Below are 25,749 nucleotides of genomic sequence, written 5' to 3'. Positions count from 1 at the left end.
ACTTTTTATCTTGGGGATTCTCACCACCTTTCCCCTGGGGAGGTTTTGTGACCATTTTCTTTTGGTCACCCCCAGTGGTTGTCTTGGTCACCCTAGTCTTGACCCAGTGGTCTGCCTTCTTTCCCAATTCTTGGGGAGAAATTAGACCTAGGTCTATCAAATGCTGATGCAACTTTTCCTTTGTGCAGTTACTCAAAATATGTTCCTTCATGAATAAATTGTACAATCCAGTAAAATCCTGCACACCATGTCCAGCTAACCAACCATCCAGTGTCTTCACTGAGAAATCTACAAAATCAATCCAGGACTGGGTCTGGGTTTTGTGAGCCCCCCTGAATCTAATTCTATACTCCTCAGTGGTGAATCCAAATCCCTCAATCAGAGCTTTCTTCATGAGGTCATAGGACCCTGCTTCTGGCCCAGAGAGAGTCAGAAGCCTGTCCCTGCAGTTACCAGAGAACAGTTCCCACAGGAGTGCCCCCCAGAGAGGTTTCTTTACTTTCCTGATATCACAAGCCCTCTCAAAGGCTGTGAACCATTTGGTAATATCATCACCTTCCTCAAATTTAGGGACAATCCCTTTGGGGATTTTAGGGTCAGAAGTTTCCTCCCTATCCTTGTTTTTATTATTGCTGCCACCATTGATGGTTGCTAAACCCATCTCTCTCCTTTCTTTTTCTAGAGCCAGGAGCCTGGACTCTAGATCTAATCTTTTGGCCAGCCTCACAAGGCTGTCCTCTTCACTGGGGGATCCCCCAGTGTTGTCTCTGGGACCAGAGCCACCTGTGTGGTCTCTAGGTGCCCAGATGCTAATTCTTGAGTTGGAGGGTATGGGTGCCATCTCCTCCCTAGGGAATAGTATGGGGAGGTTGTTGTCCACCTCCCCTGTTTCCCTTTCCTCATCTGACTGGTCATCACCATGTTCAGATGGGTGGTCTTTAGCATACTCAGCCAGGAGCTCCTGGAGCCCTTGTTTGGTTGGATGCAGACCCATTTGTAAATTTTTGAGTTTACATAAGGACCTCAATTCCTTGAAAGACAAGTGTAAGTAAGGTGTGAGGTCGAGCTCCTCCACCAGGTCCATGTTATTATTATCACTAATAGCTGGGTTTGTTTGAGGCCTTCTAACCTGACAGTTCTAACCCTCTACCCTGACTATAGTAACTTTTATTTTTCTAAAATTCTAATGGGACTTAAGCAAGGCCCTAGCAAGACTTTTAGTAATTTTGGAAAAACCAATCAGAATTCTAAAGGCAATTTTTAAGAGTTCTGTCGTGTGATCAGATGGTAACCAAGTAGTCCAACAAATGCAAGTTTGTATCCCACCGCTGATCCACCAATGTGAGAAAGTGGCTCTGTATATACTGTTCCCTAATAGGTACAGGGTGTACAGAGTCCACAGTCCCCCAGAGGCTGATAGAGGTCAAAGTTAGGTATGACCTTACTCTCAAAAGTGGTAGCTTGGTCGAGCAGTAAGGCAGTACCAGATGACAGTGTAAAGCATTTATTGTACACACTCAGTCAGCAAATGGTTTCACACACTCAATAACTGAACTCTAGGCCAATGGTTTATATATATAAAATATATGCTTGTTTTATTTTTAGAACCACAAAGGGGATAAAAATATACTTTCTCAGAATGAGAGGTTGAATATAAATACTTTTGCCTTAAGCAATAAATTTTTGTAAACAGTCACAGTTGGTTGCAATAAACAATCCTATTTCCTAAACATAACAATGCATTGAGCTCAATGGTAAATTCAGGTTATTTGTAATAAATTACTTTTCAGATAACTTTTGGAATTCCAGGTCTGGCTCCTAGATCCAGCCCTGGGTTAGTATTCAGAATCAAGTGATGAAAGTCGACTTAATAACTGTAATGATTTTTAAATATTTAGCTATTTCAAAAGTTAGCACTTAGAAAATATTTCAAAGAAAACATTCAATGGATCTCTATGGCAAGAAATTCAAATTGCAGGTAGAGTACTTTATCGTTACTTTAGTAATCCAGGACTGGGTACCTAGACCCAGGACTGGGGTCCTTATCAAAAACAGGTAAGTAATTTCGTTTGCAGAAATGGTACGATTTTAGAAGAATATTTCAAATTTGCAAAAGTAGACACTTAGAAGAAATTTCACAGAAAAGCAGACAATGGTTTCCTATGGGAGAAAAATGGGTTAGAGGTAAGTATAGTTGTGGACACTTTTCAGAGTCAGGGCTGGGCACCAAGATCCAGCACTGGGAGCTCACCTAGGAGCAGGTGAGTAAATTCGTTTTTGTCACTTGGCTGATTTTTAGTGAATATTTGCAGTTTTGAAAAGTTCACACTTCGAAGATTTTTCAAGAAAAAGCCAGTCAATGTTACCCTATGAGGAAAATGAAGTTAGCGGTTTAAGGGTAAGTACTCGACTGGCAGAGTTGAAATTCCGGGCATAGACTCAGGGGTCGCCCAGTGTCAGGTAGGTACAGTTGGTTCACCCTCAGCGGTTTCAGGACGGCCGGGTGCAGAGAGAGTTAGGCCCAATGTTATCCTATGAGGGATAGGGGGGCCTTGGTTGGTGGCTGCTGTCTGGCAAGCCACGCGGCTGTGGGAGCTGGGCTCCTGGTCACTTACTCAGGGCAAGTGGGGTCGTAGGTTAGTGTAGAGAGTGCACTGCCAGGGCCACTCGGGCGGCTGGGTGCAGGGTGCTTTTGAGCCCTCGGGCGCTCAATGGAAGTCAATGGGAATGTTCCGGTTTGGAAAAAGGCTGCAAGCTCGGGGACGAGGATGCTTCAGATGCCACCACCACTTCGAGAGGTAAGTTGGGTAGTTGTAGGTTAGGTGGGTACCCCGGGATTGGGCACAGGGGGCCGCAGGGCGCCGGGTGCAGGGGTGCCTTTTGATGTCGGAATCTTACCCTCTTGTTGATCGCGGTTGGGGTGGCACTCTGTTCTGAGGCTGCAGGCTTCTTCCGGAATGTCGAGGGGGGTCCTTGGGTGCCGGACTCGGGGTCACAGTCGCCGTGGGGTCGTCCTCAGGGTCTTTGTTCACTCCGGCACTGGCCAGGCTTGGCTGGTGCAGAGTGTGCTGGGTTCGCGGTTCCGGGCTGCTGCCAGGGGTTAGAGATAGGTTTCTGAGTAGAGCCTCTACTCATGGGAGTCCCAGGTGCTTAGAGCCAAAAGGTAGCCAGGTCCTCCGGGGTTGGTGAGGTTGCTGGCCACGAGAGATGCCGCGCTGGTGCAGGTTCGAGAGTCGACAGGCCGGTAGGGCTGGGGCCAAAGCAGTTGGTGTCTTCTTCTCTTTTTAGCAGCTGCAGGGCAGGTCCTTGTTCTTCTTGCTCTTCTTGTAGTTTTCTGTCTGGAATCTAAGGGAGGAAGGTTCAGGGTGCCCCTAAATACTAAATTTAGGGGCGTTACAGGTAGGTGAAGGCCAGGGACCAATGGCTCCCTGTCCTGGGGTGGGTACACCCCCTATCCTGCCTCTCTCCTGTGGGAGGGGGGCAGTAGCTTAATCCTGATAGGGTAGGGCCTCCCATCTTCAAGATGGCGAGAGCCCGGAGATGTGTTTCACCTCGCCTCCCCCACCTGAGGGGTGGGGTGGGCAGGCTGGCACATCCCCTGTCCTTGTATGGGGTTTCCGGCCAAGCTTCCCGCCAGAGTGGGGGGTTGCAGTGGCCTGGGGAAACTCCAAATGGCGGTATGCCTTTGAAGCTTCCCTTTGCTCATCCTGGGGGAGGAGATTTCTCACCTCACCCAGGATGTGCATTGTTGCAGGCCCGGAAGAGCAGGGGCTCTCCCACCCAGGGGTCCAGCAACGTGTCTGCTGTGTGGCAGCCTGGGCAGCCTCAGAGCAGACGTGGATTGTAGGTTAGCTGTGAGGGGGCATCTCTAAGATGCCCTCTGGGGTGCTTAGTACATTAAATCCCACACTGGCATCAGTGTGGGTTTAATGTGCTGAGAAGTTTGATACCAAACTTCCCAGTCTTCAATGTTGCCATTATGGTGCTGTGGAGTTCGTGTTTGACGAGCTCTCAGCACCATGTACTCTTAAATGGCAGCACTGCACTTACAGTGCCCAGGAATGGACCCGGGTACTGTAGGGGCACAGGGCTCCTGCTCCTGTGCCCACACCATAGGCGTAAGGCACCCAGCCAGAGGGGTGACTGACATATGCCTTGGCAGTGTAGGTGATGGGCATGGCACACAGAGATGTGTGCCATGTCGACTCTTTGTTTTGCCCTGCACCCAGACACTCAGCCTGCAAGGCAGTGTGTGTGTGTAAGGGTACAGGGCCTCTGAGGGTGGCACAATGAGTGCTGCAGCCCTTAGAGGCCTTCCCTGGTCACAAGGCCCTGGGTACCTAGGATACCATTTACCAGGGGCTGACATGTGGCTAGGGTTTGCCAATTTGGAGTTTGTGTGGTTTAAGGAAGGAACATAGGCCCTGGGCACCTGATTGGCAGGAACCCAGGGTACACTCAATCAAAGTACATTCAGCAATTTAGCAAAAAGTGGGGGCATACCATGCAAGAAAGATGGCACTTTCTCACAAGTCCTTCTTTACAGTGATGGCATTTTACCACTTACATGTTCTAACATATAAAATACATGAATTATGATTTAGGTCTACGTGATATGTGGCTTTCCCTTGACAAACAACATGCAAAGAATGGCTTAAGAGTCAAGTTCAGTAATAATGAATGGATTGAGAGCGCTAACTTGGAACTCATACCATTGAAATCTAGAGCAAATACTTGAATTGCCAATAAAAGAGTCAAGGGTTGGGACTCTGTATGTACCCACGGCACACTAGATCATTTGATTAGATTGAGTAGTTTTGCCAGTCGGTGACGTGATAAGAAATAGAATTATGCTATACCTCGATTATGGGTTGGTTTCGGCACGGATGATGTGATTGAAACAAGCATGTGATTTCTATTATTTATCCTTAGCGTAAAATTTCCGGGAAAAATGTTTTGCCTTTGATTAGGGTCTGTAATGGAACATGCATAATGGAGGCTCATATTGATGATGTTGGATTGGTTTAATAAGTTTTTACTCTGAACAAACTAAGTAAACTAAAACTATTTGGTCTGTACCGGCCTCCCTAGGGTTCCAGTAATATGTTCTGCGCAGGAATCGCAAAACTCCTTCCCCATATGGCTGACCTGACTTCTATGGAGGGAGGTAAATTATTGCATCCCCCAATATCATTGCCCAGCTTGTGTGCATTTTTACTGAGGCGCTTACCTTTACACATCAACCCCATTCTCCAAGAACTTGGAGGTACCGAAATAGCCCAAAGGAAATAACATCCAAAGTTCAACTACCAAAAACACAGCAACAGCTTCATGTTTAATAGACATTATGACATTCAGATACTTTGAAATGATGTAAAGAGAATGCCTCAGTGTTCTCTTATCTCCACAGGATGGCAAAAAAATAGCATCCAATCCACCTGAGCTGATGTGCACTCTCCCAACACATTGAACAGGTGCATGGATGCTCAGTTACCACCACCAAAAACCTTTCTGCAGGATTCCATCCCATACAAATACCACACCGTGGCGCATAGGTTTTGGCTTAGGTTTTGTGACAGCAGCAAATCTCATAATAATCACATACGCGTACACAAAATAGAACTGTGGGCTGCAGTGCATCAGTAAAGGGTTTCAAAACATTTCTTTCTTCTCAATATTTCTCAATCTCACACGATGACCTGAATAGTCGAATATTCATATTCTTTCTTGATAGTCATACATCTTCCACAATATCACATAATGCCACAGTATGGTCTTCTTTAGCTTAAATCCTGATATCCTCCTGAAAAGCAAGTCCTTTGGGAATTCATGAAACTCCTATCTGGGAAGCTTTGAAAAGTGAATGCAATGGTGTAATGTATATCTAAAAGGTTAAAGTAGAATGACAGTAAATCGTTACAATCTATGCTGCTTTCAGTTTGACGGTCTAAAAATATGTCACATTCCTTGTTCACGTAACTCTTGTATCTTTGGATGGTGAGGATGGTCAATTTCCATGTTTTTGTTAAGTAATCACAAGTCTGCACAGGGATGTAACCCACCCCCTTTTTTTGCTATTAACATAGGGGTGACGTGCTCTTCCGAGATGACAGGTTCAATGACATATTCTCTGCTGTTGCCCTTCTTTATATTCTGCTAAGCTCCTGTGACAAACAAAGGAACATTTATGACCTACTGCCCAATAGAAATAGCTTTCTATGTCATTGTAATCTTGTGTTGGAATCCACTTACACAGCCAGGCTTACTTGTCTTTGTAAGACTCCACAATACCATCATCCTTGTCGTGAATGTGGCAAAAAAAGACACCACTTTGTGCCTTAGCATTTGAATAGTTAGGAAAGAAGGAATGCGAATGGTCTGTGAACAGAAAAATAGGACTTCCAAAAGGCAGCTGAAATACTTTATTCAGATCAAACCTAACAAGAGGGAGCTCGCCTGCCAACTGCTCCCATTCGTAACACACTGAGCCTTGTCCATCATTATAACAAAATGCTCACTCGGTGTTCTTCACAGCAAGGAGTGCAGGATGCCACCACTCTTCCTCCCTTAAATTATAACAAAGAAACACATATATAATGCCATCATAACGAACCATGTTACAAAATACTATTAACAAACAAATGGAAAAATGAACATATCTGTATAAACGAAAATCATAACATTACATTAAAGTCATATTAAAATTCACAATTTTCATACATTGAAGAACATGCTTCAAAATCCTCAAACTACTAGGACGCTTTGTGTGTCCTATTCAAGAACGGTGATTTAGTGCCACCACTTTTACCAATCTGTTACTTCACTCCCTGTATCAGGCACTCCAGTAGCTTCAACACTTTCTTGCATTCTCTTTACTCAACAGAACAGAATAAGGATTAACTCTCCTTATCTGGAGGGGCTGGAAATATGGGGTCAACACTTTGCTTGTCCAATGTCCTTTTCTCACCCAAACTCCTTCCTGCAACTCTATAGTAACAAACCTGGCCAATTCCTTTTCATTTCCACACACATTTTTCTTCTCCACATTATTAGACAACAATGCCCTTGGTTGCTACACCTCAATCTCAACACAGGTTACCCTTTGACACTGTTGGGAGTTGTCTCATATGACCACACCAACATGCTCAGAGCATTTTCCCACGGAAATCCACAAGTTATCTGCACACCCTCTAGTTCTATCCACCACTCAACCAAACCATTTCCTTGGCGATCATATATAGACAACTGAACATATTCAGTTCCCTTTACTGCCAAGAAATATTTTATAGTATGGAAAACAGACTTTTCCATTGTCTTTTACAATAACCTCAGGCATTCCTTCTCTATTTCATAAATCTTCCAGGAACTTGATAACCTCCCCTGTAGTAACCCGATTAATACATTTCATTTCTGGTCATTGTGAATAATACTCTACAACCACAATCGCATATATGGGGCTAAGATCCATAACACTGTAAGAACCATAAATATCTGGGGGAATTTTCTTCCATGGTGAATTCAGCTTGTCAGACTCATTTGGTGGATGTAGCACTGTTTTCGGTCACTTATCGTTTCATGCACATGGTATACAATACCTTCTGTTTCATTCCACATCACAGACCACTCTTGGCCACCAGTAACTCTGTTCTAATACGACATTTGGTGGCACTCATCCCTATTTAACCTTCCAGGACAATCTTAAAATTCGGTCTCGCAACATCTCAGGAACTACCAGTAAATCATTTCTCAATGCAATCTCTCCCGAGTATGGCAATTCTTTATCTGCTTTGCATAATGAATCTGCCAGTTCCAACACATGACCCTTCTTAAACTATCCAACAGAACATTTTCTTTCAGGGAATCCACTCATCATGCAAAATATGGCCTTCTGTTATTTCATGCACACTAGAAATCGTTACTCCTTACTCAATCTATTCAGCAACCTAAATATCTTCCACAGGCAGAGGTGACAGAATCTGCTAAAATATGTTTTTTTCCAGGAAGGTATCCCACTCTAAATATTTTCCATTAATCTCAAAAGTCTCTTCGAAATTCTCACAGAGGCATGGCCTACCGCCTTAGTGGTAAAAATATCTACAAGAGGACGATGATCTATGCGTACAACAAATTTGGACTCCCACGTAAACCTTTCTAAGTAGTTTACTCCCCACCAACACGCTATCAATCGTGAAGTAGTTCTTCTCTGCTTCCATTAATGGCCTCGATGTATGCACAATGGTAACTTCTTTATAGTGCTGGAGTTGTAATAGAACAGCACCTAACCCAATGTTACTAGCATCAGTACTAATGAAAGTTTTATCCTGTGTGTTGAACGTTTGTAGTGCTGTGGCTATGAACTTTTTCAAGTCACAAAACTCCTTCTCACACTCTTCACTCCAATTAAATATCAGTTTTCAGCATATGTTTACATATTTACTTAGTCTAGTCTTGAAACATGGGACTAAAGAAATAATAATATGCCGCAAGCCCTAGGAATGTTTATAATTGTTTGTTGCTCTGTGGTAAAGGAGCTTTTTCAATAATAGTTGGACTAGTTTTACGTTTGGACAGATTTCATTTTCATCTAATCACTGACCAAGGTACTGAACTCCTTCAACATCAGTTCTGCATTTTTCCCTCTTAATGGTGAATTCACTGTCCTGAAGTACTTCTAAGACCCTATTATGTGTCTTAATGGTCTCTTCAAATCCCAATATGCGTCCTGGAAGCATTTAACATTGTGCATATTCTTAACTAGTTGGTAAATGGCTCTTTGAATACTGCCAAAGCCAACTCAAATGGCACACACTTGTACCTGTATTCTCTGTCAAGCATGATGATAGAAGGCAACATCATGGAATCTGAGAGAAGAGAGATTTGATGGTATGCTGATGACAAGTCCAAAGTGGAGAAAATACTCGCTGCTCTGATTTTTCGTCAGCATTGCCCCAATGTTAGGGGGAGGATGTCTATCCACCCAGATTGCGGAGTTCAAATCACGCAAAGCAACACATAAGCAAATCTCGGCGTTTTTTTGTTTGTTTGAACCACAGGGGTCAACCATTCCGACACCTACGTTTATTCAATAATATCCTCCTCTCATAACCTTTACAATTCTCTGTACAAAGGTTCCCTCATAACCAATGGAATACCTCGAACTTTGTATGCCTTGCGAATTACACTGTTTGTAAGTGGATGCAGCCATATTAGGTATGGGTTCTTCCTGCCCTTGTCCATTGTTTTGAAAGACCAGGTTGGAGTCCTTGTGATGGATAGTTTCCTTGGCTGGTTCCTTCGGGTATGCCCAAATTCTGGAGTTGCCTCCTCGCCCTGCCTAAGGGTACTGTGTGCCCTTCGACTCAAGTGCATGGGGGAAGCTGGAAAGAAGGTAACCCTAGCTAAAACGAGTATGTCTCTTGTCAGACCTCATGGTGGTTGTAGACACACACTGTGCCCCCCAGTTGTATGTCCTGGAAGCTGGTGGTTGTAGACACACACTGTGCCCCCCAGTTGTATGTCCTGGAAGCTGTTACTGACATTACAGTTACTTTTTTTTATTGTAATAGTATTATCTGTCCCTGCTTGTTTATGGCATCTTTATTTGCGACCTGATAACCATTTTTATGCGTATTTACTAAGACAGACATTCCTGCTTCATTGGTTTTCTAGAATGGAAACCGTCTATCCCATCACCTCTCAGGCTTTTGTATAGATATTGCTTGATTATTATTTTTGTTCAGTTAAATCTGTGGTCTGTTTTTTTTTTTATTACCTTCTCCTATGCATATCTTCAATTCTTTTATAGGTTTTGTAAGTGTCTCGGGACGGTAATTATGCAAGTGTATTTTTGTATGAATGTGAATATATATATATGCACACACACACACATATATAATACACACATATATATTTATACATATATATTGTTTAATAGTAAAACTACTTAGGCAAGCCCCTTTTGTGTTGATTCTGCGATGCTTCACCAAGCCCTAATTCTTTTGTGTACGATATTGGTGACTAGTGTTTTCCTTTTTTGTTCGTTAAGGTTACTTTTACCCAAGTGTCATTTGACAATTGTCCTGGTGATGGCCTGGTAAATTAAACTGCAGGGGTTGAAATGTCGACTTTCCTTATCTTTAATATGGACTGCACTAAGTGTTTGAATTGCAATTATATTTACTTGGAAGTGATTCTCAGATTTTGGAAAATTACCATATGATTTGTGTCCTAATATATCCCAATAATCCATGCCACACTTTCACGTGCACGAAGGACGCACCCCTTTCTTTAGAAGAGCTGGGTCTAAGGAAAGGTGCGCGGCCGCTATTAAAGTAAAACCGCGGCATGGCGGTTTTTACAAAAAAAAGCATTTGTTTGAAGAAAAGATGCTTTTTTGGGGGGGGGGGGGAGCTCCCATGCCGCGGTTTCACTTTATTAGTAGTCACACACCTTTTGTTAGATACAGCTTTTTTAAAGAAATGGGCGCTGCCTTCATGTGCGCGAATGGGCGTCATGGGGGATTTAACAACAAAAAAGTATTTGCAATGCCATAGGTCTCGCATTTGTGAGAGTTTAACCCCTTGTGTGCCACGCCCTTTCCCCGCCCTGTGCCGGCCGTTACATTAGTGGGCGGGGTTTATGACGAGCTGGACTCGTCATGGGCACAGTGCAACCGCGGCCCATGACGAGTCCAGCTCGTCATGGGCACACAAGGGGTTAAGCTGTTGGCATTTACAATGTCAATAGCTCAAACTCTCGTAAATGCGAGAACTATTGCACTGCAAATGCTTGTTTCTAAAGTTGCATACTTAAACCTCCTATGTCAAGAAATGAGGTGACCAGATTTTAAAACAACTAACGGGGACATTCTCCAAAATAAAAGGAGGACTACAATTTCACATCATCCATGGGGCACAGAAAGACAGCGCTTGTTAACAGAAACACTGCTAACGAGGTACTAAGGTAATAAAATGCACTTTTCAAGCCCAGTATCTTACCTGTTAAAAAATTGCTTTCTGATAAGAGCTGCTAACTAGTCCTGCTTTGGATTACATAAAAAGCTTGCCTCTGACTATCTGCAATTGTGAAAATCTGGTGTCAATTTGCTGATATCTGCCTGGACAGCTGGTTTGAAACCAGGACTGTCCCTGCAGATCTGGGATGCCTGGTCACCCTATCAAGAATCATGTTGATGATTGTTTTCGTTTCAGCACCTTGTTGTCACCAAGGGCAGACTATAGCACTGATATTAACACAATCTCCCTTTCCTGCCACTGTATGTACCCCACCACACACCACTATTACTTTTGCTCTTTTCCAGATCATGTGTGTTGCTTAACACTATGTGGTCATCTGATCTGACAACAATAAGATGCTTAAGTGTAATTAAATATGCCTTGATGCTGCCCATACAGTAACTGTTGTGTGTTTTCTAGCCAGTCTTTGAAAGCTGCAGGCTGTGCTTTGCTTTTGAGGAAATCTTGTACCGCTGTTGCTAGTGATGGATCTTTCTCCGCCTGCCACGGATGTTGCAAAGCTTGCACTGCCGCTGTTGCCTGTGCCAAACGTATTAAGCGGCTAGGGGTGCTTGTACTGATGCTGCCTGCGCTGTACCTGTCTGAAGAAAGACGACACTGCTGCTGCCTGTGCTTACCCCGGCTGAGCTCATGGTACCTCATAGCGGAGAGAAAGCTGAAATCGCTCGTAAAGTATACACTTCCATTTAAAATGATGTACAAATACTCCCAGTGGCCACCAGTACAAAGTGGAGAACAATATGATGGTCAGATCATTAGGTCAGTTGCTTATTTAATTTCAAGTACACACAGCACCACATTATCCGCGGACCAACGATACTGGCACTTTTCCGCAAAAGGGTACATGACAAGCTTAGCATTGGAGTTTAGAGTGCCTCAGTCTTTGTGCGAAAACGACAGCTGGAATGTTTTGTCATTGGATTTAAAGGGGACAGTGAGGAGTGCTAAACAAATCAATCGTTTACCAACAGGTTTTGCTGTGTGAAAAGGACTTATCGTGCCGGCAGAACCAATTCTCTGGTTGCAATAGTTTTCTTCTGTTCATACAATTTGCTGAAATCAAGGACTCTAAAATTGCAAGATAGGGCTACTGGTCAGATTGGTTGATTTCTGTAGTACAAGGACAGCAGGACGCACAGGGAGATTGCTAAGGCTTTGGAATCGTCTATACTTTGGTGACTTTACCATACAAGTCAGGTCTCCGGTGGCTGCATACAGGCATTTCCTGGCGGATGCGGTGGAGGTAGTCAAGATTTATCTCTGCACAGCAAAGGCCGGTTCCTTCTTGGCACTGAGCGATGATACTGCCCCATGGATCCACTACCATGGCATGGCCATACGAGGCACGGCGCTCGTTGTGTGAGCCGGTCTGCGCGGCAGCCACCACATAACACTGAGTCTCTATGGCGCGAGCACGCAAAAGTACCTAAACAAAAAGATGGAGATATTGGTTTTGCAATTCTTTATGAATGATGTGAGAACCATGAACGAAAGCACTGAGCGAAGTTCTCAACTCTTTTGCCTACTGACATTATCCATAGTAAGGGGAATGTGCACCCGGCCATGCTTACCTCCCAATGCGCCGGCCCAGTAGTTAGCGTAAAGGCTGATGGGAATGTCAGAAGCTCTGCTCCTTCCTGGGCCAGAGTTAAGGACATTTCTGGGAAACGTAGATCATAACAAACTGCTAGGCCAACCTGGTGGGAGAAATATGCATGTGTACATGAATAATGTATAGGAATAATGTTAATCAACTTGTTTAATTGTATGGGATATATTTTGATTCCTATGCATTTTTTTTAATCCCAGTGCTTGGCTTAAGTTAACATTAGATAATTATTTTTTATAAACTTTGTTTGCAAGATGCAATTATTTCTTTATTATTAAGTTACAAACATTGCCTCAGAGGTCACTCGCTTGCTCATTAGGGTTGCAGTGATTAAGTCACCTCAACACCACTCAAAAATGGCATTCAAAATAAAAGTAAAAGCTCTAATTATGGTAATGCAGATTGTAAATCTTTATGCGGTAATTCTGCACGAGACAGTGTTCATAGAGAGCCTACACGGAGCGTGAAAACATACACTACTGAGAAACATATACAGGTCAACGAGCTTCAATGTATGCATTTAGAATTTGCCTCATGTTACGATTAATAATTTGCTGAGCATCAACCCATTTAAAAAGAATGCATGGCCTTTTCCAAATGTATCACCCAGTACTTAATGTGTTCATCAATACATTTGAGCTATAATAAAAAGTTGGGATCCTAAGTCACACATAAATATTTGAGGCGAAGTAAAGAATGGAAGATATAATTGTAAAGGCATGAGAGTATCTGTTCATATTTTCATACTGCTGACAGAAGACCCAAGTCTACTTTTCCTAAGAGTAACAACCCAAACAATTTGTAGCATTAGTCTGCAAAAATGTTTCCAGATCCTAGAGTGGCCATTTGCCCACTGACAATACCTACCTTCCCAACGGGTGAGCTCACAGGCGGTAGAATTTCAGAGCCAGGGATGGTGAATTTGCTCTCTCTCAGAGAAACCCTTCCAGCTATCTGAACATCAAAGAGGTGTGCCTTGTGGTATACAGACACAATAGATCCTGGAGAAACCCCACAACAAATATACAGTAGTTAGCAGAGGAAGCATAAGAGTATTGATTGTTAGCAAAAAAATCAAGGAAGCCTACAAGCTCTGCAAAAACCAAATCCAATGCATGAGCGTGTAGTGCATAAAACCAGTTATGATCAAGTTAGAGGTAAGATCGACCACTCTTCAGAGATGGGACAATGCATTTCGGTGGGTACAGAAATTGTCAGGGCTACAGAAATCTTGCCCTCTTTAATTCAGCTTGATAGATGAAACACTTGTATCACAAGGAAACCAGGTCAGAAACCTTAAGTGACTATGCAGCATAGACATAAAGCTGCTGACACATTAAAGAACATTGGGCCTTTCATTCAACATAAAGTGAAAGGGGAGAGTACGCTGGGAAGGGGCCTGTACATAAGAGTACAAAATACTCTCCAATCATTCTGCATCTATTGCACTGGTATGAACATGGAAAGTTTTCCCTTCAGTTATTCTCGAAAGGCACAGGTAGAATGCACTAGTTTGGAAACTTTGGACCCAGGTTTAACAAACCACTTCCGGAGCTCCTGTATGTCCATCCGCCTGCCATCTGAAACAGGGGAAAACAGAAGCGTCTTTGCCAAATATGCAACCTTTGCCTGTTTTGTTGCCAACCTCAACACTGTGTCTCGCTGGGATTCACCAAGCACCACGGGTCAACTCTGGAGTTCCCAGGTCACCGTCCAAGTGTTGATCACCCCTAACAGGCACTCTCAGTGCCCGCCTAACAAGGATAGCCTAACTGCACAGGAAATATTCACAGAGTTGCGAAGGAGGGACTGACTAGCACCATTAAAAACACCATGCCGATTGGACTCAAGCCAACCCAGTTACCGTAAATTGTTTGCTCTATTGACATTCTCCAGTCCATTCTTGCTAGTGGCTGTTTTGCTCCTATGTCTGGAGAGTACAAATAATGCTGGGGGTCCCCCAATGCAATGGAATGCAAATGAGCTTCGATCGCTCTCACACTCTGTTTATTTTCTTCCAGAGGCTTTTCAGTGACTTCAAGAAGGTGTACGCCACCAGTCCAACATATTGTTACTTCCCAAGATGATCATACCCATTATTATTTCCTGAACTCCAGACAGTCTCATCCATTGTTATTTACCATATCCAGAACAGCCATCACTCGGTTATTTCCCACACTCAAGAAGGCTATACGCACTATTTTACCATACTCCAGGAAAGCATGTCCAAGTTGCTATCTTAATACGCTTTCAAACTGTGATTTTTCCTGCTACATTTAAACTGGTTTGACACTCAATTCCAAACACATTCAATAGAAAACCATACTGTAGTAAAGCCAATGTATATTTTTTCTTAGGTCTTCATTGTATGAGCATGGCGGAAGTATACAAATGCTGAAGCGACAGGGCATACAAACAGTACTGAGAAAAGAACGCTCAGTGACCCCAATTTTGGCCCTGTCAGTTTTGCAAAGAGGTTTTAAGCTCTTGAAAAAAGGTAAGATTGCGATCTTTAAGCATACAAACAGCTCGTTGGGTATCCATACAAAATGCAGGTACTTTTCTTTACAGTTATGCTAAAAATTATGAAACCAATATAGAACTATTCACATGAGCACAGGACAGGTTCAGGTGTTGGTATGCTGTCCCCAGCCCCCTCAGTAAAATTGGAAAGTGCTGAAGAGGGTATGAAAAGGACAGTACTTCAAAAGATAAGCAGGATGGTGTGCTGCCACAGAGAGGACTTGGCCGATGCGAAGTAGTAGCTATTGGCCACCAAATGAAAGCCAAAGTGAATTGCTGCATTTTTCTATGAGTGATTTACTCTCCCACAGATCTCTGTCTATTACAAGTTGGACAGTTGTGGTTAAAAAGCACAGCTACTGGGCCACCAAAGGAATATTTCATATTATACATTCAAAAGAGCAGGAAAGGGCACACATACGGTAAACAGCCATTGCAACGAGGCTGTTACCACGCAAGTTGTTACATCGCATGCGTAACAACGCATGCGATGTAACAACGACTACCATTACAAAGCAAACCATTATATCGCATGCGCTTTTAAAACGCATGCGATGTAATGGTTATTCAAATCGTTGTGAGAAAACTGGGCTGTTCCGTTTCCTCACAACAACATGCACCGCCCCTCTTTCGACGCTGGAACCAGGAGAGAGGAACCACGAGGAGAGAGAGGTAAGGGGGATTGTGCTTGGCGCTGGGGTTACCTTTTAATGGTTTAGGGTAGTGTCGAAGTAGTGTAGTAATGTTTGTGTAGTGTAGGGTTGTGTGTAGGGGGAGGGTCGTGCTGGGGTAGTGTTTTAGGATTTAGGGTAGAGTTGCGGTGTTTGTGTAGTGTAGGAAAGTGTTTTTGGGTTTAGGGTAGTGTCAAGGGGGTCGTGCAGGGTAGTGCTAGAGTGTAGGGGCCGGACTGGGGGTAGTGATTTAGGGTAGTGTTATGGTGTTTGTATAGTGTAGGGTAGTGTTTTAGGGTTCAGGGTAGTGTTGGAGGTCGTGCAGGGTAGTGTTAGAGTGTAGGGACCGCACTGGGGGTAGGGGAAGGGTCGTGCAGAGGGTAGAGTTTTAGGGTTTAGTGTAGTGTTGTATTTTTGTAGTGTAGGGTAGTGTTTTAGGGTTTAGAGTAGTGTAAGGGATATTGCAGGGTAGTGTTAAAGTGTAGGGACCAGACTGGGGGTAGAGGGAGGGTCGTGCAGGGGGTAGAGTTGTAGGGTTTAGGGTAGTGTTGTGGTGTTTGTGTAGTGTAGGGTCGTGTTTTAGGAATTACTGTAGTGTCGCAGGGTTGAGCAGGGTATTGTAGTGTTATTGTAGGAAGAGGACTGGGGTCGGAGAAGGGTCTGGGAATTAGTGTAGTGTCGGGGGGTTGTGCAGGGTAGTGTAATGGTATTGTAGGGAGAGGACTGGGGGTCGGGGGAGGCTTGTGCAGTGGAACTACATTAGGGATTAGGATAGGGTAGGTTGGAGTCACTTACCTTGCAAACGTTTACCATGAGTATACCTTTACCACGCATGCCTTGGTGTTGAAATGTGTTACAGCAAACAAAAGCGTGGTAAAGGTATAGTCGTGGTAAAATTTTGCGTTGTAATGGTACTCGTAATTGACATCGCGTAGTTATACCCGCGTTGTAAAGGCATGCGTGGTATTTCTATGCGATGTAATGAGTGCTATTCCACACATACACCACAATACGCTTCGTATATGAGGCTGAAATAAGCTTTTTTCTTATGGCTCATGACAAACTTCAACGTCATGGAGGTCGACACCTTGTGAATAATTATGGTGCATGATGTTAGAAACTCTCAGGCAGACAAGACTGAACATTTGCAAAAAGCAGATTCAGGCCTTATGTGCTGTCAGAATTTGAAGTTGCATGGCAGAATTTTAATTTTGGGTAGAAGACTGACCTTTGTTGTCCATAATGACGTGAGAGTTGTGTATTCTCTGATCTTTCTCCCAGTCACTCGTTTTTTCATGAAAACCTCCCAAGGACAACCACATTCCAGACTCCCTGAAAAACATCCGGAGACATGACTTAGAATATAAAGCCGGGCTACACCACTCACAACATACTTTTTATTACTGGCTAAACATGACAGTTGTGCACAAAAATCCATCTGATTTGGAGGGTCTGTTCAGGCTGTTCTACAGCTCAAAATCATATGAACCTTGTAGCACAGAGGAATAGTACTAGTAAAGCATGACCTATATGCAAGGTAGGCAAAGATCTTTAAGGCACATAAAAAAACTTTGACAGATATCAATCAAGCATTTCCTATTCAGATGCTTCTGGGGTCTATACTGGAGAAATGCCAGGGTCCAGATTATTTCTAGTTTCTGTATGTTTGATTTCACAACAAAGGAGGAAACAATTTTGCAAAGTTTTTCTCTGGCCCTTCGCTACGCCAGACTCAATGATGGTTGAAATAGTTTACCCACTCACTCCACTATGACCAGGCAACTTCAAAATGAAGGGCAATTAACTTGTGTAATGTTAAATGGCCTTCGCAAATTGAGTTAGTTTAGAATAAAGAAAGCCAATGGCAGCTTTATTACACGCAAAGCTATGATGACGCTTGGGAACAACCATATGGATCATGGTGCACTTACTGGTGCTCAAGAGGTGCATTAGTTCCAACAGGATCCCTGCAACCTGTCACTAGAATGAAGGCCTAGTTACAAGAACTCATTATGTCATGATGCTACCATTGGCATGCTTGGTATGCTATATTAACATTTCCGTCTGCATTTATCCATATTTATTTTTGGGCCATCTTGTTGGTATTTATCTATATTTATTTTGTGTTTTTAGAATAAATGATTCATAAAATGGTATAATTTCCACATTTTTTTTACTGAATAACTTGCAACTATACTTTGCTGGCTGTCGTGTTTTAGCAAATTTAGCAGCTAAATATAGTGAAACATTACACCCACTGGTAAATATAACCATTATAATGCAAAAATATATTACAATATGCAGGTATTTAGGTAAATGTGAATCTGTTTTTTAACTTCCCATGTGGTCTATCTGCTCAACTGTTGTTCTGGAAATCATGAAAGACAGCATGGTGAGTCACCCACAGAAAGCACAATTTTCTGTATTTTCTGCTTTTACAAATAAACACAGACAGGAAACATATTGTTTTCTGTCTGGATTTATCTGTAGAAATCAGTACAAATGGAAAACTGGGAGCCTTATTTATACGCAACGAAGTTAAACTTTTGCAACTCTTGATGCTAATCCTACCTACTATTTGTTAAAGTTAATGTAATACTTGCATTTCTTCCTTTATTGTCCTCGTTAGGGGAGAGGGTGCTCAGTATTCATCTTGGAAGTAAAAAAACACAAGACACTACTCTTGACTTTGGGCTTTTTTCTTTAACCCCTTCAGTGCCCATGACGAGATAGTCTCGTCATGAACCCCGCCCGCTAATGAAACGCCCGGCACAGGGCGTGAAAAGGGCGGGGCACTGAAGAGGTTAACCAAAAAGGCAGCCTAAATGCTTCACCGGTAGATACCACTCTCCTTCACCATTCTAATGGCATTGGTTAGAGGGGTCTATCAATCTTTTTCCCTGTTCATGAAGGCTTTGGATACCTGCAAAGTTTGTGTTTCTCAATGTAGTGAAAAAAATACTCTTTTCAGAGGTTTTTTTCTTAAGCAGTGAGACATTCAAGTTTTTGTTCATTAAGAAAAAAGAAAACAATCAAAATACTGTTTAAAAGCATTTCGACTACAAAAGAAACTATGTATTAAATAGTTACAAATAAACTACGGAGACGAAGGTTCCAATTTATGGTGGAATACATCTTTTGGAAGGGAAATTGGTGAAAGAAGGGTAGATAGTGGTCATTATGTCAAGGGTTGCCCTGTAAGTGTTCACTGGACTGATGCGTCCACTACAGTGATCTGGGTATGACCGCATGGTCACATGTTTGGATCCCTGTGACCTCACACTCTCTTTAATCCTCCAGGGGTCGACAGAATGAGTCTGGTCAAAATAAACATCCATTATCCAACTGCTGCACCATATGTATGTTGTTCTTTTTATTCTTTTTAATTAAGAATTGTTTTTGAAGTGTGCTCTTGTTTAACTAAAACACATCTAAATAGATTCCGATCGCTTTGGTCTTCATGGTAAAACTGTCGAGGGACTGCAATACTAGAACAAATGAAAAAATGATTGGTAAAGCAGCTGGCCACCCTACTGGTCTTAAAACTTCTGCACACCAGATGTACTAATAAGGAATTAGGTCAAATAAATCTGCTTAAGAGCAAGTGGCTAAAAGGAAGACTGTACCAGTGACTGGGCCAAGGAAAGGACAACAAATCTGCCAATGTGGTCCTTAGAGATTGTTTTCTATTCAGTTTCTTAGAGTGTCCCAATCACCGGGATCTGGCATAAGAACACCAGAGCAAGGGTTTCCTAATGACTGAGCCTTGTCAGAAAGGACTCAGTGAAAAGTACACTAGGCCTTGAATTGAAATTTGCATAGAGACTTGAGGCCAATCAGATGAAAGGAAACAGAGAAACATGCACAAATACTCGAATGGAGTTATGCTCGAGTGTTCTGGATAGGTTTAAGATTTTGGATCAAGAGCATAGGTGTAGAGAATTACAGTGGTCAATTCGGGATAAAATCAAGGACTGCACCATCATTTTATGAGTCTCCGTTTGCAGAGGACGGATGACCCAGATGTAAAAGGAACAGTAGGAAATGACATGATTGATTTGATCGATAAGCACAGATCGTGGTCAACACTATCCGGAGTTCCTGACACCGACGTGTCATCGTGGGGGATAGAACCACCTCTGAGTTTGCCGCACCTCAATGAATCTTAACACTCCTCCTACATTCCAGACATGGTTAGAACAGGTGATGAGTGCTGGTGCCAAATTCCTAGGAGGAAGGCACTTAGTAGTCCGAAGGCAGAGATTCAACAAGATGGATACAGTGCCATCTTTAACGGGTGTAAACAGGTGTGCAACACACTCTAGGTCTAGAGAATGAGATGATCTCCTCTCCAGTAATTTGCAATAACAATGTCCTTCTTGGTTAATAGTTTTTCTTAGACAATTTGATCCTTGGAATTTTGTCTAAGTAAATGGAGGTTCAATTCTGCTAACATTGGACTATTAAGCCTTGTACATGGAAAATGTAGCTCCTATGCTATATCTCCTGATGTCCCGCAGGGAGATTGAATGTTAATTCATCCTGGCTGTCAAGTACAGATGGATCAAGTTCTGCAGACCCTATAACCATTAGACCTTTCCAAATTTATCCCAGGAGCCTGAGTGGTTGGAGCAGAGGTAGCATGGCATCTGCTCTTGGAAGCATGGCAGCAGCCATTTACAACTGAGCATTCCTCCCTCTCTCGGTCTCCGCATCAGCATAGTACAACTTTTTCTAATGACTAATAATAACTCCAAATGCTGTTCTTCCCATTGGAACTCCTGATTCACAATCCCATGTCCCAAATACTACTTGTGAGTTGAACACTTCTCATTTGTAAACTGCTGAAACTAAGGGGGCCATTATGATGTCGTGTGGATCGCCACTGCCAGACCGGCGGTGGCAATCCGCCCGACATCTTTCCCCACCCACACGCTATTTACCCCCGCTCTATTACAATGGCAGTGGGCACAGCGGTGGACGGAAAGGCCATCCGCCGCTTTACTGCAGGCAGGCAATCGTTAAGATTGCCTGCCGTGCGGTCCTGGGCCATAACATGGTGGCTGTGCCTAGCAGGCACTGCCCGCCATATTATGATGTTTGCGGATTTTGGCCTTTCCATGGCGGTGATGCCGCCATGGAAAGGCATGCAGTTTTTGGCATTGGGGGCCCGTTGCGGGCACCCGTGGTGTTAGGGGGGTGCGTATTGTACCTCCCCACATTGGCATGCACAAGGTGGCAGGCACCGCGCGGTGCCTGTCACGTTGTGCATGCCAATGCACAACATGCATATTTGACATTGTGGCGGGTGCTGCACAAAGCACTGCCCCCCACAATGTTAAATATGCGGGATGCGACCGCCAGGGTGGCGGTCGCAACCTAATGGGCACAGCGGGACCGCCGCACCTCTGGCGGTCGGTCCAGTTTACCATTACGGTGTCCGCCCGCCATCGTAATGGACACCTAAGTGTGGTCACCTAAACTACAGTGGCATGTCACTACATAAATGTTACTACTACAGGGAATGCTGCTACATCATGTAGGCAAATATAATACATTTATTTAGATTGTGAGGTAATTCAATTTAATTAAGGATTATAGGTTACATTTAATTTCTTTTAATTTAAAATATGAGAGGATTAATGTACAAATTTATTTTCAATTAGTCAAGAGGTGGGGTAAATAATAATATCTAGCTTAATGTGCATTAATTGTGCATTAGGGTAAGGCATACTAATTAAGCGTATTGGAAATAAGTGTTAAGGAAAATCATTTAAAATAAAATAAATATACAACTTAATTTTATTTACTGGCACAAACAAAATTAAGTACGGGATTCAGATTAATTAATTAACTAAATGTTTCTATTAATTTTAACATTTCAAATCAAGGTTTAGGATTGACATGTTTACATTAAGATTACTTATTTTATTTAATATAGATGAAATATATATAATAAATCTTTGGTGATGGTTAATTTAACATTAAATCAATGGACATCAACAATAAGAGTAATGGTTACTTTTTTATGTCATCTATTTTTTTATTGGGTTCATTATTTTCTATTTTGTAAATTAATTAAATGGTAGGGTTAGAATTAAAAGAATGTGGGACGAGGTTAGGGGTACGATACAATTTTGGCTAGAGGTGAATATTTAATGGGTTTTCATTTAAATGAATTAATAGTTAGGGGCACCATACAGTTTTTAGGTCTCGCCTGAGCCAGCGCTTTAGCGCAGCCCTGGCGAGAGCTTTAGTGACCGGGGATTTGGATGTGCAAACTAGTGCTTTTCAGGCCTCCAAATACAGTGCATGTGCGCCGGGCGCGCGTGCCATTTGTCAGCCTGCCTGATCACTTTCGCGGCCGTTTTGATGTTCTCAGCGAGCCGCGCGGCCACTGAGAACATCAAAACGGCCGCGAAAGTGCTCCCCATTTGCCACCCCTTCCCTCACCATTTGCCACCCCCTCCCTTATCCCACTTCCTGCTTGCTTTTTTTCTGTTGACTTTCGCGCGACCTGGACGGTGGAAACATCGGACTCTGTTTATACATCCACAGATCACAGTCCGCGATGTACGTACACCCTGCGTGACTTAAACCCTCCTTTATATTTTTTCAAGGACCCTCTCCTTCACCTTCTGCATGCTCCCTGAGTACACGGTACACCGCATGCCTAAATCTCTCGCTCTGAAAATAAACCCCCACATCCTAACAATATGTTTAGTCGCTCGATCCACGATTTGCTTCCCACATACCCCCAACTAATTATCATACCAAAATCATTAATATTACAACATAGTAACTGGAGTAAGAGCCAGGAGCGGCTTCCTTGACAGCACAAGAAGAACCGTTCACTGCTGCACTGCCCAGTCATTTCGGGTGCGCTCCCGATTCATTTTAGACAAACAAGCGAAACGCTCACGTACACAGATGGTAATAAAAACTAATTGAAACAGAAGGTACCCTGAACACTGATGCCTACAGAAATACAGTATAATTTGACAATTTCACAATGTCGTACGTGCGTTTGGTGTTTTCCTCTGTTGTGTGCTCTCCGCAGCAGCCACAATCTACGTTCAGTATTTTCAGTGCCTGTGATATATTTTGCCCCTCAACGTCGCATTCCCTCCCCCTTCATCTATCACGGAGCTGCTGGGATGTTCGATTTTCTTTCTTTCTTTTAAAAATTGCCATTGTCATTACCAATTTGTGGTGATGCCCTTTGGTCTGAAGAATGCACCTGCCACTTTTCAAAGGTTGGTGAACCAAGTCCTTACTGGGTTGGATGACTTCTGTGCAGCATATCTAGATGATATTGCTGTCTTTAGCTCCACCTGGGAGGATCACCTGATCCACCTGACAAAAGTACTAGAGGCCCTGCAAAAGGCAGGCCTCACTATCAAGGCTACTAAGTGCCAGATAGGGCAGAGTAAAGTTGTATACTTGGGCCACCTTGTAGGTGGAGGCCAGGTTCAACCACTGGAGAGTAAGATCCAGACCATCAAGGACTGGTCCCCTCCAACTACCCAGACTCAGGTCAGAGCTTTCTTGGGCCTGACTGGGTACTACAGGAAGTTTGTTAAGAACTATGGGTCCATAGTGACTCCTCTTAATGATCTGACATCCAAGAAGGTGCCCAAAAAGGTTCAGTGGACAGTAAACTGTCAAAAGGCATTTGATGACCTGAAGAAGGCCATGTGCTCTGCACCTATCCTGAAGAGTCCTGACTACTCCAAAGAGTTTATTGTCCAAACAGATGCTTCTGAGTTGGGGATGGGAGCTGTGCTTTCACAACTTAATGTAGATGGTCAAGACCAGCCCATTGCTTTTATTAGCAGAAGGCTGACCCCTAGAGAGAAACGTTGGTCAGCTATTGAGAGGGAGGCCTTTGCTGTGGTGTGGGCCCTGAAGAAGTTGAGACCATACTTATTTGGAACTCACTTCAAGATTCAGACCGACCATAAGCCCCTCTTATGGCTAAATCAGATGAAGGGTGAAAACCCCAAACTACTCAGGTGGTCCATTTCCCTACAGGGGATGGACTTTACAGTGGAGCACCGCCCAGGGACTGACCATGGTAATGCAGATGGTCTCTCCCGGTACTTCCACTTAGAACATGAAGACACAACTGGTCAAGGTTAGTCTAATGTCCCTGCGTTGGGGGGGGGTTGTGTAGGAGAGTAGGGTCTGCTATCCTATGGTCACCCCAAATTTTTGCTTTTGCTTCACTGGTTTTATGACTTAGTGTGGCTGTGGGCCTACTAATCAGACCCACAGCCCTGCTGCTCTCTACCTAAACTAATGCCAATGCACACTAGGTGCATTACCAATTGGAACTGGTTCACCTTATTGGCCCCTGTAACAGTGTACCCCAGGTACCCAGGGCATAGGTGTATCCAAGGCCTACCAGGGGCTGCAGCATGTATTATGCCACCCCTGGCCTGGCCTCACTATTTGACACAACTGGCTGATCACTCAGCTGGGGTAAGTTGGTGCAATCACCTCTTTCTTAGATATAGTATATCTATATCTAACATATATGGACACATGGTAGCCTATCAGCCACTCCTATGGCAGGCCTTAACAATCCTGGAGGCAGAGTGCTTGGTTTCATGTGAGATGGTGCTCTGGCATGAGCTGAGCCTGTCTGCAGCTTTCGGAACAACGTCCTTTAGCTGTTTCATGATATTGCCATACTATATACTCTTAAGTGCATTATGTACCTCGCGGTCAAATGCTAACTTTGGTTTGGCTTTATCCAAACATGTCGAGTAAGGTGTCATACGATTTGGAATACTACCCCCTCACCAGTTCTGGCGACGGGGGTAGCATTCCACCCTTCTAGAGGGACACGACATGTACCCAACCTGAAACCCGGGTAAAGTTAGACAGAGCCTCAGCATCACAAAATGGATGCTGCCACCACAGACACAAGTCTGCCCTCCTGCTGCTGGGAGTCCTTCCAGCTTGGGAGGTGTGGACAAAGGGTTTCCTGTCAGGGGAGGTGTTTGCACCAACCCAGACAGGATTTTGTGTAGTGGGTTAGGGAGGGCTGAATAGATTGAGACATCCCTGTGCATATGCCAGTTCAAACCGGAGCTGGGGCTCTCCAGCCCCAGTCCTGGCGCGAAACTGGACAAAGGAAAGGGGGTGTAACCACCCCCCTTCCTGGTCCCACCCAGAGGAGGGACCTAGCAGGTAATCCGGCCCCTAGATTTGGAATAAGAGTAGGAGCTGTTTCCCAAGACTTCAGATCATCCTGAAACTCTACTTGAAGAAGAAGAACTACTGGACTTCGACGTTCTGCTGCACAGAAGACTGAAGAGAATCTCCCTTGTGGCCAAGGGGTGACCACCCTGTGAATACAGGCACCATCCAGCAACTCAACGACTGCTTTGCCGCCACCTCCCACCGGAGACCGAGCCCAGAGCCCGACAAGACCCAGACTCCCAGACATCTCTGAGCCAGATCCACAGTCCCTGCAAAGAAGAGACCCGTGGAGGCACCGTGAGACGTGGGACCGGCCATCTTGAAACGTCCACGAGAAGCTGACTGCGCAGCACCTGAGGCATCCTCAACGCTGTGCTTTGGGCCCTGAGAAGCCCCAACACCGAGCAGCATTTGCACCAAAGATCAGCCCTCCAGCATCCACGAGATCTGCGTGGGGTCCTTTTGCTTTTTGCCACTCGACGCGTCATCCCGGTTACTGGCCCGTTGGCTAGTGGCCATCTTGGCGACGAAATCTACGAACAACACCGCTGGTCTGGTTGCTCCAGACTGGCCCTTGCTCCTGTGAAAAGGAGCAGCCCCTCTGACCTTGCTGGTTAGAGCACCAAGCTTTCATCGATTCCTGCGTGGCTTGCATTAGCCAAGGCCTGTTTGCTCCAATCAAGAAGCCGACACCGCCATC

At 43.9% G+C, this 25,749-nt stretch overlaps 1 protein-coding gene across 2 annotated transcripts in view; it reads right to left on the bottom strand.

Annotated features, from left to right (window-relative positions):
* Positions 1-6,407: 6,407 nt before the first annotated feature.
* Positions 6,408-25,749, bottom strand: part of NIT1 (nitrilase 1) — a 58,255-nt gene continuing 38,913 nt past the window's right edge. For both annotated transcript variants that reach the window (XM_085639912.1, XM_085639913.1), the window contains 5 exons: positions 17,068-17,171; positions 13,513-13,646; positions 12,608-12,733; positions 12,222-12,462; positions 6,408-6,566 (listed from right to left, as the gene is read on the bottom strand). In XM_085639912.1, coding sequence (XP_085496038.1) covers positions 6,529-6,566; positions 12,222-12,462; positions 12,608-12,733; positions 13,513-13,646; positions 17,068-17,171 — 643 coding nt within the window. In that variant the 3' untranslated portion in view covers positions 6,408-6,528. The remainder of the gene's footprint in view (positions 6,567-12,221; positions 12,463-12,607; positions 12,734-13,512; positions 13,647-17,067; positions 17,172-25,749) is intronic.

Source organism: Triturus cristatus, chromosome 12 (assembly GCF_964204655.1).
Source record: "Triturus cristatus chromosome 12, aTriCri1.1, whole genome shotgun sequence".
NCBI lineage: Eukaryota > Metazoa > Chordata > Amphibia > Caudata > Salamandridae > Triturus > Triturus cristatus.
This window is presented reverse-complemented; position numbering and strand designations above follow the sequence as displayed.